Source organism: Oncorhynchus kisutch, linkage group LG13, assembly GCF_002021735.2.
Source record: "Oncorhynchus kisutch isolate 150728-3 linkage group LG13, Okis_V2, whole genome shotgun sequence".
Taxonomy (NCBI): Eukaryota; Metazoa; Chordata; class Actinopteri; order Salmoniformes; family Salmonidae; genus Oncorhynchus; species Oncorhynchus kisutch.
The window spans coordinates 73,795,915-73,810,970 of record NC_034186.2 but is presented as its reverse complement, the minus strand read 5'-3'; the positions used below and the strand labels follow the sequence as shown (position 1 = coordinate 73,810,970).

Below are 15,056 nucleotides of genomic sequence, written 5' to 3'. Positions count from 1 at the left end.
CTCTCTCCCCCATCCCTCCTCACTTCCCTCTATCCCCCATACCCCCCATCCCTCATCACTGCCCTCTCTCCCCATCCCTCATCACTTCCCCTCTCTACCCCATCCCCCATCTCCCTTCCCTCTCTCCCCCTCTCCCCCAATCACTTCCATCTCTCCCCATCCCCCATCCACTTCCCTCTCTCCCCCATCCCCTCATCACTTCCCTCTCTACCCCATCCCCCATCCCTTCCCTCTCTCCCCTCTCCCCCCAATCACTTCCATCTCTCCCCCATCCCCCATCACTTCCTCTCTCCCCCCACCCTCATCACTTCCCTCTCTCCCCCCATCCCCCCTCACTTCCCTCTAGCCCCCCATCCCTCATCACTCCCCTCTCCCCCATCACTTCCCTCTCTCCCCCCATCCCCCATCACTTCACTCTCTCCCCCCACCCCCCATCCCTTCCCTCTCTCCCCCCATCCCCCATCCCTTCCCTCTCTCCCCCATCCCTCATCACTTCCCTCTCTCCCCCCATCCCCATCACTTCCCTCTCTCCCCCCATCCCTCATCACTTCCCTCTCTCCCTCATCACTTCCCTCTCTCCCCCATCCCCCATCACTTCCCTCTCTCCCCCCATCCCTCATCACTTCCCTCTCTCCCCCATCCCCCCATCCCTTCCCTCTCTCCCCCCATCCCCCATCCCTTCCCTCTCTCCCCCATCCCCCATCACTTCCCTCTCTCCCCATCCCCCATCCCTTCCCTCTCTCCCCCATCCCCCATCCCTTCCCTCTCTCCCCCATCCCACATCACTTCTCTCTCCTCCCCCTTTTCTCCCACAAGTGACTAATCTGCTTGATACTTCCCTTCTCAATACTGTACTCCATTCTCTCTCTTTCTGTCCCTCCCGCTCCCCTTCTCTCCCCCTCCCTCTCTATCTCCCAAGACTCTGCTGCTTTTAATAACTTATGTCAGTGTTTAACCTCCCCCCTTTTCCCCTCAGGTGTGTTTGCTCTTTAGACCCCCCCTTCTCTCATTCTCTCCATCCCCCACTGTCATATTGTCTCCCTCCTTTGTCATGCTCAAACTCATTAACACATATGTGTCATCCCCCACCGTCTGTCATTAGTACGCTCATAAACACAGCAGTAACATCAGCTCTTACTTCTCTCCTTACTCTTCCTGTCTTCTCTCCCTCATTCTTACTCTTCCTGTCTTCTCCCCCTCCTCCTGTCTTCCCCATCCTCCTGTCTTCCCCATCCTCCTTACCCCTCCTGTCTTCTCTCCCTCCTCCTTACCCCTCCTGTCTTCTTTCCCTCCTCCTTACCCCTCCTGTCTTCTCTCCCTCCTCCTTACCCCACCTGTCTTCTCCCCATCCTCCTTACTCTTCCTGTCTTCTCTCCCTCCTCCTTACCCCTCCTGTCTTCTCCCCATCCTCCTTACTCTTCCTGTCTTCTCTCCCTCCTCCTTACCCCTCCTGTCTTCTCTCCCTCCTCCTTACCCCTCCTGTCTTCTCCCCATCCTCCTAACTCTTCCTGTCTTCTCTCCCTCCTCCTTACTCCTCCTGCCTTCTCCCCCTCCTCCTTACTCCTCCTGCCTTCTCCCCCTCCTCCTTACTCTTCCTGCCTTCTCCCCCTCCTCGTTACTCTTCTTGTCTTCCCCTCCCCCTTACTCCTCCTGCTTTCTCCCCCTCATCAAGCTTCTATCCTTTAACCTTCACCTCACTAGTTAGTATAGCTTTGTCTTTCCCCTACAGGAGAGTCTTGTTGCTCCTTTTCTCTCTCTCTCTCTCTCTCTCTCTCTCTGTCCCCCTCCATATCCCTAATCTCACTACATAACCTGTATATCTCTCCTCTCCTCTGCCCCTCCTCTAGTAACCTCTGTCTCTCCATCTCTCCCTCCCCTTCCTCCTCTCTGTCTCCCTTGACCCTTGACCTTTACGTATATCACTATTGTATATGTCTGTCTCCCCCTCCTCCCCTGTATTCTACTCATCCAGGTAGACTGCTGTTCTGTCCCTATCCCTCTCTCTCCAACTCTCTCTCTGTCTCTCTCTCTCTCCCTGTCTCCCCTTATCTCACTATGTACCCATGTATCTCCTCTCTCCTCCTCCCCTGTATTCTACTCCTCCAGGTAGTCTGCTGTTCTGCCCCTCTCCCTCTCTCTCTCCAGCCTTCTCCCTCTCTCTCTCCCTGTCTCCCCCTTATCTCACTATGTACCCATGTATCTCCCCTCTCCTCCTCCCCTGTATTCTACTCCTCCAGGTAGTCTGCTGTTCTGCCCCTCTCCCTCTCTCTCTCCAGCCTTCTCCCTCTCTCTCTCCCTGTCTCCCCTTATCTCACTATGTACCCATGTATCTCCTCTCTCCTCCTCCCCTGTATTCTACTCCTCCAGGTAGTCTGCTGTTCTGCCCCTCTCCCTCTCTCTCTCCCTGTCTCCCCTTATTTCACTATGTACCCCATGTATCTCCCCTCTCCTCCTCCCCTGTATTCTACTCCTCCAGGTAGTCTGCTGTTCTGCCCCTCTCCATCTCTCTCTCCAGCCTTCTCCCTCTCTCTCTCCCTGTCTCCCCTTATCTCACTATGTACCCATGTATCTCCCCTCTCCTCCTCCCCTGTATTCTACTCCTCCAGGTAGTCTGCTGTTCTGCCCCTCTCCCTCTCTCTCTCCAGCCTTCTCCCTCTCTCTCTCCCTGTCTCCCCTTATCTCACTATGTACCCATGTATCTCCCCTCTCCTCCTCCCCTGTATTCCCCTCCACCAGGTACGTCTGCTGTTCTGCCCCTCTCCCTCTCAATTCAATTCAATTCAATTCAAGGGCTTTATTGGCATGGGAAACATGTGTTAACATTGCCAAAGCAAGTGAGGTAGACAACATACAAAGTGAATATATAAAGTGAAAAACAACAAAAATTAACAGTAAACATTACACATACAGAAGTTTCAAAACAGTAAAGACATTACAAATGTCATATTATATATATACATATACAGTGTTCTAACAATGTACAAATGGCTAAAGGACACAAGATAAAATAAATAAGCATAAATATGGGTTGTATTTACAATGGTGTTTGTTCTTCACTGGTTGCCCTTTTCTCGTGGCAACAGGTCACAAATCTTGCTGCTGTGATGGCACACTGTGGAATTTCACCCAGTAGATATGGGAGTTTTTCAAAATTGGATTTGTTTTCGAATTCTTTGTGGATCTGTGTAATCTGAGGGAAATATGTCTCTCTAATATGGTCATACATTGGGCAGGAGGTTAGGAAGTGCAGCTCAGTTTCCACCTCATTTTGTGGGCAGTGAGCACATAGCCTGTCTTCTCTTGAGAGCCATGTCTGCCTACGGCGGCCTTTCTCAATAGCAAGGCTATGCTCACTGAGTCTGTACATAGTCAAGGCTTTCCTTAATTTTGGGTCAGTCACAGTGGTCAGGTATTCTGCCGCTGTGTACTCTCTGTGTAGGGCCAAATAGCATTCTAGTTTGCTCTGTTTTTTTGTTAATTCTTTCCAATGTGTTAAGTAGTTATCTTTTTGTTTTCTCATGATTTGGTTGGGTCTAATTGTGCTGCTGTCCTGGGGCTCTGTAGTGTGTGTTTGTGTTTGTGAACAGAGCCCCAGGACCAGCTTGCTTAGGGGACTCTTCTCCAGGTTGATCTCTCTGTAGGTGATGGCTTTGTTATGGAAGGTTTGTGAATCGCTTCCTTTTAGGTGGTTGTAGAATTTAACAGCTCTTTTCTGGATTTGGATAATTAGTGGGTATCGGCCTAATTCTGCTCTGCATGCATTATTTGGTGTTCTACGTTGTACACGGAGGATATTTTTGCAGAATTCTGCGTGCAGAGTCTCAATTTGGTGTTTGTCCCATTTTGTGAAGTCTTGGTTGGTGAGCGGACCCCAGACCTCACAACCATAAAGGGCAATGGGCTCTATGACTAATTCAAGTATTTTTAGCCAAATCCTAATTGGTATGTTGAAATTTATGTTTCGTTTGATGGCATAGAATGCCCTTCTTGCCTTGTCTCTCAGATCGTTCACAGCTTTGTGGAAGTTACCTGTGGTGTCTCCCTGTCTCCCCTTATCTCACTATGTACCCATGTATCTCCTCTCTCCTCCTCCCCTGTATTCTACTCCTCCAGGTAGTCTGCTGTTCTGCCCCTCTCCCTCTCTCTCTCCCTGTCTCCCCTTATTTCACTATGTACCCATGTATCTCCCCTCTCCTCCTCCCCTGTATTCTACTCCTCCAGGTAGTCTGCTGTTCTGCCCCTCTCCCTCTCTCTCTCCAGCCCTCTCCCTCTCTCTCTCCAGCCTTCTCCCTCTCTCTCTCCCTGTCTCCCCTTATCTCACTATGTACCCATGTATCTCCCCTCTCCTCCTCCCCTGTATTCTACTCCTCCAGGTAGTCTGCTGTTCTGCCCCTCGCCCTCTCTCTCTCCAGCCTTCTCCCTCTCTCTCTCCCTGTCTCCCCTTATCTCACTATGTACCCATGTATCTCCCCTCTCCTCCTCCCCTGTATTCCCCTCCACCAGGTACGTCTGCTCTACTGTTCCCAGGAGGAGGCCGAGCTGGTGTTTAAAGCAGCCTGGGCCGCGGGTCAGGCTGGTCCCTCTCACATGTGGTTCGCTGTGGGGCCAGCCCTGTCCGGCCTTGGCATGGAGGGTCTCCCCAGGGCCCTGTTCGCCGTGCGTCCGCAGGGCTGGAAGGACAAGCCCCGCATGAGGATCGCCCGGGGCGTGTCCATACTGACCCACGGGGCGGTGGCACTGCGCCGTGACTATGGGGCCTCTGGAGGGCCAAACTTTGTCACCAACTGCATGACGGAATCCAATCAAACACACAGGGTGCGGGGGAGGATGAGGTGAGGGGGGAGGAGGGATGGATGTAGAGGGGAAAAGGGGGAGCATGGGAGGTTGTTGGGGTGAGGGTAAAGAGGAGGTCTGCATAGGGGAGTATGCAGCCTAGTGGTTAAGAACATTGGGCCAGTAACCAAAAGCTTGCTGGTTCAAATCCCTGAACCAACTAGGTGAAAAATCTGTGCCCTTGAACAAGGTCTGCATAGGGGAGTATGCAGCCTAGTGGTTAAGAACATTGGGCCAGTAACCAAAAGCTTGCTGGTTCAAATCCCTGAACCAACTAGGTGAAAAATCTGTGCCCTTGAAAAAGGCACTTAAACCAAATTGCTCCTATAAACCACTCTGGATAAGAGTGTCTGCTAAATTACATAGATTTTTTTAAAGAGGATTAGGTATGCAAATAGAAGATACAGCCAAATGGTTCCAAAAGGAGAAGAGAATGAACAGGAAAAGCAACCGATGACAGATAGCACCTTACGTACTGCTTCCTGCTGTTCACTGGCTGGAACTGCATCCTACTAGGATTCTCTCTGATGATCTATTTTCATATGATATAAATACACTGGGATGACATGATGACACAACGGTCATAAAAACTGCCTTGTCTTATTAACAAAATAAGTTGAAATTGCGCAAGGCCCCCACCTGAAATACCTGAAAAGCTTTTTCCTGCAATCCAGAGCCATAATCGTTATGCTTAATTCTAGGTAATATACAGTGCCTTGCGAAAGTATTCGGCCCCCTTGAACTTTGCGACCTTTTGCCACATTTCAGGCTTCAAACATAAAGATATAAAACTGTATTTTTTTGTGAAGAATCAACAACAAGTGGGACACAATCATGAAGTGGAACAACATTTATTGGATATTTCAAACTTTTTTAACAAATCAAAAACTGAAAAATTGGGCGTGCAAAATTATTCAGCCCCTTTACTTTCAGTGCAGCAAACTCTCTCCAGAAGTTCAGTGAGGATCTCTGAATGAACCAATGTTGACCTAAATGACTAATGATGATAAATACAATCCACCTGTGTGTAATCAAGTCTCCGTATAAATGCACCTGCACTGTGATAGTCTCAGAGGTCCGTTAAAAGCGCAGAGAGCATCATGAAGAACAAGGAACACACCAGGCAGGTCCGAGATACTGTTGTGAAGAAGTTTAAAGCCGGATTTGGATACAAAAAGATTTCCCAAGCTTTAAACACCCCAAGGAGCACTGTGCAAGCGATAATATTGAAATGGAAGGAGTATCAGACCACTGCAAATCTACCAAGACCTGGCCGTCCCTCTAAACTTTCAGCTCATACAAGGAGAAGACTGATCAGAGATGCAGCCAAGAGGCCCATGATCACTCTGGATGAACTGCAGAGATCTACAGCTGAGGTGGGAGACTCTGTCCATAGGACAACAATCAGTCGTATATTGCACAAATCTGGCCTTTATGGAAGAGTGGCAAGAAGAAAGCCATTTCTTAAAGATATCCATAAAAAGTGTCGTTTAAAGTTTGCCACAAGCCACCTGGGAGACACACCAAACATGTGGAAGAAGGTGCTCTGGTCAGATGAAACCAAAATTGAACTTTATGGCAACAATGCAGAAAGTTTTGTTTGGCGTAAAAGCAACACAGCTCATCACCCTGATCACACCATCCCCACTGTCATACATGGTGGTGGCAGCATCATGGTTTGGGCCTGCTTTTCTTCAGCAGGGACAGGGAAGATGGTTAAAATTGATGGGAAGATGGATGGAGCCAAATACAGGACCATTCTGGAAGAAAACCTGATGGAGTCTGCAAAAGACCTGAGACTGGGACGGAGATTTGTCTTCCAACAAGACAATGATCCAAAACATAAAGCAAAATCTACAATGGAATGGTTCAAAAATAAACATATCCAGGTGTTAGAATGGCCAAGTCAAAGTCCAGACCTGAATCCAATCGAGAATCTGTGGAAAGAACTGAAAACTGCTGTTCACAAATGCTCTCCATCCAACCTCACTGAGCTCGAGCTGTTTTGCAAGGAGGAATGGGAAAACATTTCAGTCTCTCGATGTGCAAAACTGATAGAGACATACCCCAAGCGACTTACAGCTGTAATCGCAGCAAAAGGTGGCGCTACAAAGTATTAACTTAAGGGGGCTGAATAATTTTGCACGCCCAATTTTTCTGTTTTTGATTTGTTAAAAAAGTTTGAAATATCCCATAAATGTCGTTCCACTTCCAGATTGTGTCCCACTTGTTGTTGATTCTTCACAAAAAAATACAGTTTTATATCTTTATGTTTGAAGCCTGAAATGTGGCAAAAGGTCACAAAGTTCAAGGGGGCCGAATACTTTCGCAAGGCACTGTATATATATATATATATATATATATATATATATATATATATATATATATATACTGTTGAAGTCGGAAGTTTGCATACACTTAGGTTGGAGTCTTTAAAACTCATTTTTCAACCATTCCACAAATTTCTTGTTAACTCTTGGAACTAGGACCCGGATCCGGGAGAATTGTCAGCAACTACACTAATTAGCATAGCGCAACGGTCAAATAATCTTACTAGAACATATTCATGAAATCACAAGTGAAATATAGCGAAACACAGCTTAGCCTTTTGTTAATCACCCTGTCGTCTCAGATTTTGAAATTATGCTTTACAGTGATAGCAAGACAAGCGTCTGTGTAAGTTTATCGATAGCCTAGCATAGTATTATGTCCAAAAACAATAGTTTTTGCAAATCGATTAGGACATCTACTTTGTGCATGACACAAGTAATTTTTCCAACAATTGTTTACAGACATATTATTTCCCTTATAATTCACTGTATCACAAATCCAGTGGGTCAGAAGTTTACAAATGCTAAGTTGACTGTGCCTTTAAACAGCTTGGAAAATTCCAGAAAATGATGTCATGGCTTTAGAATTTCTGATAGGCTAATTGACATCATTTGAGTCAACTGGAGGTGTACCTGTGGATGTATTTCAAGGCCTACCTTCAATACTCATTGCCTCTTTGCTTGACATCATGGGAAAATTAAAAGAAATCAGCCAAGACCTCAGAAAAAAAATGGTAGACCTCCACAAGTCTGGTTCATCCTTGGGAGCAATTTCAAAATGCCTGAAGGTACCACGTTCATCTGTACAAACAATAGTACGCAAGTTTAAACACCATGAGACCACGCAGCCGTTATACCACTCAGGAAGGAGACGCGTTCTGTCTCCTAGAGATGGACATACTGTGGTGCGAAAAGTGAAAATCAATCCCAGAACAACAGCAAAGGACCTTGTGAAGATGTTGGAGGAAACAGGTACAAAAGTATCTATATCCACAGTAAAACAAGTCCTATATCGACATAACCTGAAAGGCCGCTCAGCAAGGAAGATGCCAATCCTCAAAAGCTAGACTACAGTTTGCAACTGCACATGGGGACAAAGATCGTAATTTTTGGAGAAATGTCCTCTGGTCTGATGAAACAAAAATAGGACTGTTTGGCCATAATGACCATTGTGATGTTTGGAGGAAAAAGGGGGAGGCTTGCAAGCCGAAGAACACTATCCCAACTGTGTAGCACGGGGGTGGCAGCATCATGTGGTGGGGGTGTTTTGCTGCAGGAGGGGCTGGTGCACTTCATAAAATATATGGCATCATGAGGTAGGAAAATTATGTGGATATATTGAAGCAACATCTCAAGACATCAGCCGGGAAGTTAAAGCTTGGTCACAAATGGGTCTTCCAAATGGACAATGACCCCAAGCATACTTCTAAAGTTGTGGAAAAATGGCTTAAGGACAACAAAGTCAAGGTATTGGAGTGGCAAAAATCACAAACCCTGACCTCAATCCTATAGAAAATTTGTGGGCAGAACTGAAAAAGAGTGTGTGAGCAAGGAGGCCTACCGACCTGACTCAGTTACACCAGCTCTGTCAGGAGGAATGGGCCAAAATTCACCCAATTTATTGTGGGAAGCTTGTGGAAGGCTACCCAAAATGGTTGACCCAAGTACAACAATTTAAAGGCAATGCTGTCAAATACTAAATTGAGTATGTAAACTTCTGACCCACTGGGAATGTGATGAAAGAAATCAAATCTGAAATAAATAATTCTCTCTACTATTATTCTAACATTACACATTCTTAAAATAAAGTGGTCTTCCTAATTGACCTAAGACAGTGTCAAGAGAATTATGCTCTCAATTTTCATAAACTACTCAGTCTGCAACCCAGAATTTGTAAGATTCTAGTTGAATGAAACAGATGGAGTCCCAGCCTACAATAGTTAGAATGTTTATTTACGAGAGCTCTGAAAATCATACAATGCACATAGCCTTTTCTACCTCACATTTGGTCATACCATATACCATACCTCTTATAAATGCCCCTCCTCTTCTCTAACACTGTCAGTGCTTTTTACAAGTCTACTCCAACACATACATTGCTTATCATATCCTGCAACATGTTACATAATCTACTGCAAGCCTAACGGTTTCTCCCCTTCCTGGGTGGAGAGACCTTCTTCCCTGTTATTAGTTTCACAGTGGTCACAAGTTGTCTGCCACAGTTCCTTTTCTGTTAAACAGTTTCTCTTTTTCGATTCACAATTCTAGTCTTATGATTCAAATACATCTCACTCCATTATCCAGTGACTGGTTGGAGTACTGTTAGTTATTGCCTTAACATTCATTTGAAAGTATAAATAATTTAGTCATTATCGTACCATTACCTTAAACATATGAATCTCCATAACATACAGGGAATTTTTTACTAGGATTAAATTTCAGGAATTGTGAAAAAGTTGTATGTAAACTTCCCGACTTCAACTGTATATATTTATGCATACAGTATCTAAGCATACCTCTTGAGCTGTCTGTATCCTCCTGAATGGTGTTTTTTTTTAAGAAACTAAATATGCTTCTATGCATCTTTGCTTAAATTGAAAGGAATGTGAGGGTTATTCAGTACATTTAGTAATTGCTTGCTTTTCTAAAGTCTATCAACCTTGCCAGCAGTCGTGCCAGCTAAAATAGTTAGATAAGCTAGCTTAACTTGATGAACAGTCTGAAATGGCTTATTTGGAGCTAGTTATGAGATAGGGAACCAATCTGGGCTAAAGCCAACTTCATAAAATGTCTAGGTGGCTAGTAGAATTACAGAGAAAAAAAAAAACGTTCATATTTTTTTTAACATGAGAAATCTGAGGGGGCAGTTAATCTGTGGCCCAGAAGTCTCACTCACTGCACCGTCTGACTCTCTTTCTCCCTCTCTCTCTCTCTCTCTCTCTCTCCCTCCCCCCTCACCCCACCCCCTGTCTCCCAATGTCAGGTATTTCAGCAACATCACGTTGGGTGGCAGAGACTACTCTTTCGACAGTGACGGTTACCTGGCCAACCCCGTCCTAGAAGTCATCTCCTATACACCTGGCAAAGGCTGGGAGGATGTAAGGACCTTACATCACTTCCTGTTGTTGTGACTGTGCAGGCATCACTTCCTGTTGTTGTGCTGTGACTGGCATGTCTCCATTTAGGGCCATTTGGTTGTAGATTTGCAGATATTATCTTTTCAATTTCCTGTTGTTTTGATGTCCAGGTGATTAGTACAACAGAAAATCATTTAGAGTGTCTTGAACTGGCCAAACCTTGTCAACAAGCACAACATAAACTTAACAGCAAGCAAGGGCAGGTCACAGAGGTTTGTGTTCATGTAAAGTTCACTGTGGTTATCTGTGCCTGAGGTGGGGACAGGACTGACCGCTGATCGTTTGGCCTCTTTCTTTCTCCCTGCTGCGTGTGTTGACTTTCTCTTGTCTCTTTGAGTTTTAGTATCTCCTCGCTGATGTTCAATATAGCCAACACGCACGCGCATACGCACACACACACGCACACGCACACGCACACAAACACACACACGTTATCCATGGTTGTTATTTTCTTCTAGTTTCAGTTTTCACTGATTCCTTTGTCTGAGCTTCTCCTCTCGACAGCTGAACTTCTCCCTTTATTCTCAAACAATGACATCCGATTTCTCCATAAGCACTGTACAATCTCCATACACTAGTTGTCAGTCAGTCTCCCTTTATATCTGTTTGTGTCCTGGTATGCTGCAGTGTGCTTGGATGATGGTCTTTGGTTGGTAAAAACTTCAAACGCAGGCTTTACAGTAGGAGCTGCTCTGGTCTGGTTGTTGGGTCATTGGGTCGTTGTTTATTCTCATTTAAATGGCAGCAGATCCCAGCTCCTGGAGAATGTGTCTGTCTGCCTGCCTGTCTGCCTGCCTGTCTGTCTGTCTGTCTGTCTGTCTGTCTGTCTGTCTGTCTGTCTGTCTGTCTGTCTGTCTGTCTGTCTGTCTGTCTGTCTGTCTCAACCTATATTAGAGGTGTTAGCCATGACAGGATGCCATAGGTACATCTAGCCTCAAATCAAATCAAAGTTTATTTGTCACGTGCACCAAATACAACAGGTGTAGACCTTACAGTGAAATGCTTACTTACAGGCTCTAACCAATAGTTCAAAAAAGGTATTAGGTGAACAATAGGTAAGTAAAGAAATAAAAACAACAGTAAAAAGACAGTGAAAAACAATAGTGAGGCTATTAAAGTAGTGAGGCTATATAAAGTAGCGAGGCTATATAAAGTAGCGAGGCTATTAAAGTAGCAAGGCTACATACAGACACCGGTTAGTCAGGCTGATTGAGGTAATATGTACATGTAGATATGGTTTTAGTGACTATGCATATATGATGAACAGAGAGTAGCAGTAACGTAAAAGAGGAGTGGGGGGGGGGGACAATGCAAATAGTCCGGGTAGCCATTTGATTACCTGTTTTTGTTCTAGACTTAGCACTCCGGTACCGCTTGCCATGCGGTAGTAGAGAGAACAGTCTATGACTGGGGTGGCTGGGGTCTTTGACAATTTTTAGGGCCTTCCTCTGACACCGCCTGGTGTAGAAGTCTGAGATGGCAGGCAGCTTAGCCCCAGTGATGTACTGGGCTGTAAGCACTACCCTCTGCAGTGCCTTGCGGTCGGAGGCTGAGCAATTGCCGTACCAGGCAGTGATGCCCTTGATGTTGCAGCTGTAGAACCTTTTGAGGATCTCAGGACCCATACCAAATCTTTTTAGTTTCCTGAGGGGGAATAGGTGTTGTCGTGCCCTCTTCACTCTCTTGGTGTGTTTGGAGCATTCTAGTTTGTTGGTGATGTGGACAGCAAGGAACTTGAAGCTCTCAACCTGCTCCACTACAGCCCCGTCAATGAGAATGGGGGCGTACTCTGTCCTCCTTTTCCTGTAGTCCACAATCATCTCCTCAGTCTTGGTTACGTTGGGGGATAGGTTGTTATTCTGGCACCACCCGGCCAGGTCTCTGACCTCCTCCCTATAGGCTGTCTCATTGTTATCGGCGATCAGGCATACCACTGTTGTGTCGTCTGCAAACTTAAAGATGGTGATGGAGTCATGCCTGGCCATGCAGTCGTGGGTGAACAGGGAGTACAGGAGTGGACTGAGCACGCACCTCTGGGGGGCTCCAGTGTTGAGGATCAGCATGGCAGATGTGTTGCTACCTATCCATCAGGAAGTCCAGGATCCAGTTGCAGGGGGATGTGTTTATTCCCAGGATCCTTAGCTTAGTGATGAGCTTCGAGGGTACTATGGTGTTGATTGCTGAGCTGTAGTCAATGAATAGCATTCTCACATAAGTGTTCCTTTTGTCCAGGTGGGAAAGGGCAGTGTGGAGCGCAATAGAGATTGCATCATCTGTGGATTTGTTTGGGCGGTATGCAAATTGGAGTGGGTCTAGGGTTTCTTGGATAATGGTGTTGATGTGTGCCATTACCAGACTTTCAAAGCACTTCATGGCTATGGACGTGAGTGCTACGGGCCTGTAATAATTTAAGCAGGTTGCCTTTGTGTTCTTGGGCGCAGGGACTATGGTGGTCTGCTTGAAACATGTTGGTATTACAGACTCAATCAGGGACATGTTGAAAATGTCAGTGAAGACACCTGCCACCTGGTCAGCACATGACCGGAGCACACGGCCTGGTGTTGACCTGTTTAAAGGTCTTACTCACGTCGGCTACGGAGAGCGTAGCTGATAACTGAGCTAAACGACTACCGCCCCGTAGCACTCACATCCGTCATCATGAAGTGCTTTGAGAGACTAGTCAAGGACCATATCACCTCCACCCTACCTGACACCCTAGACCCACTCCAATTTGCTTACCGCCCAAATAGGTCCACAGACGATGCAATCTCAACCACACTGCACACTGCCCTAACCCATCTGGACAAGAGGAATACCTATGTGAGAATGCTGTTCATCGACTACAGCTCCGCATTCAACACCATAGTACCCTCCAAGCTCGTCATCAAGCTCGAGACCCTGGGTCTCGACCCCGCCCTGTGCAACTGGGTACTGGGGTTCCTGACGGGCCGCCCCCAGGTGGTGAGGGTAGGCAACAACATCTCCTCCCCGCTGATCCTCAACACTGGGGCCCCACAAGGGTGCGTTCTGAGCCCTCTCCTGTACTCCCTGTTCACCCACGACTGCGTGGCCACGCACGCCTCCAACTCAATCATCAAGTTTGTGGACGACACAACAGTGGTAGGCTTGATTACCAACAACGACGAGACGGCCTACAGGGAGGAGGTGAGGGCCCTCGGAGTGTGGTGTCAGGAAAATAACCTCACACTCAACGTCAACAAAACTAAGGAGATGATTGTGGACTTCAGGAAACAGCAGAGGGAACACCCCCCCATCCACATCGATGGAACAGTAGTGGAGAGGGTAGCAAGTTTTAAGTTCCTCGGCATACACATCACAGACAAACTGAATTGGTCCACTCACACAGACAGCATCGTGAGGAAGGCGCAGCAGCGCCTCTTCAACCTCAGGAGGCTGAAGAAATTCGGCTTGTCACCAAAAGCACTCACAAACTTCTACAGATGCACAATCGAGAGCATCCTGGTGGGCTGTATCACCGCCTAGTATGGCAACTGCACCGCCCTCAACCGTAAGGCTCTCCAGAGGGTAGTGAGGTCTGCACAACGCATCACCGGGGGCAAACTACCTGCCCTCCAGGACACCTACACCTCCCGATGCTACAGGAAGGCCATAAAGATCATCAAGGACATCAACCACCCGAGCCACTGCCTGTTCACCCCGCTGTCATCCAGAAGGCGAGGTCAGTACAGGTGCATCAAAGCTGGGACCGAGAGACTGAAAAACAGCTTCTATCTCAAGGCCATCAGACTGTTAAACAGCCACCACTAACATTGAGTGGCTACTGCCAACACACTGTCAATGACACTGACTCTACTCCAGCCACTTTAATAATGGGAATTGATGGGAAATGATGTAAATATATCACTAGCCACTTTAAACAATGCTACCTTATATAATGTTACTTACCCTACATTATTCATCTCATATGCATACGTAGATACTGTACTCTATATCATTGACTGCATCCTTATGTAATACATGTATCACTAGCCACTTTAACTATGCCACTTGGTTTACATACTCATCTCATATGTATATACTGTACTCGATATCACCTACTGTATCTTGCCTATGCTGCTCTGTACCATCACTCATTCATATATCCTTATGTACATATTCTTTATCCCCTTACACTGTGTATTTTTTGGAATTGTTAGTTAGATTACTTGTTCGTTATTACTGCATTGTCGGAACTAGAAGCACAAGCATTTCGCTACACTCTCATTAACATCTGCTAACCATGTGTATGTAACAAATAAAATTTGATTTGATTTGATTTGATTTGATCACACAGTCATCTGGAACAGCTGATACTCTCATGCTTGCCTCAGTGTTACTGGCCTCGAAGTGAGAATAGAAGCATAGATTTAGCTCGCCTGGTAGGCTCGTGTCATTGGACAGCTCACGGCTGTGCTTCCCTTTGTAGTCTGTAATAGTTTGCAAGCCCTGCCACATAAAATGAGCGTCGGAGCCGGTGTAGTTTGATTCAATCTTAACCCTGTATTGACGCTTTGCCTGTTTGATGGTTCGTCTCAGGGCATAGCAAGATTTCTTGTAAGCTTCCGGGTTCGAGTCCCGCACCTTGAAAGCGGCAGCTCTGCCCTATAGCTCAGTGCGAATGTTGCCTGTAATCCATGGCTTCTGGTTGGGGTATGTAGGTACAGTCACTGTAGGGACGATGTCCTCGATGCACTTATTGATAAAGCCAGTGACTGATGTGGTGTACTCCTCAATG

At 46.4% G+C, this 15,056-nt stretch overlaps 1 protein-coding gene across 1 annotated transcript in view; it reads left to right on the top strand.

Annotated features, from left to right (window-relative positions):
- LOC109887340 (glutamate receptor ionotropic, NMDA 2D) overlaps window positions 1-15,056 on the top strand; it is a 129,697-nt gene that overhangs the window by 11,911 nt on the left and 102,730 nt on the right. Inside the window, exons 3-4 of the mRNA XM_031838110.1 lie at window positions 4,504-4,832; window positions 10,147-10,261. Of these exons, the coding sequence (XP_031693970.1) occupies window positions 4,504-4,832; window positions 10,147-10,261 (444 nt within the window). The remainder of the gene's footprint in view (window positions 1-4,503; window positions 4,833-10,146; window positions 10,262-15,056) is intronic.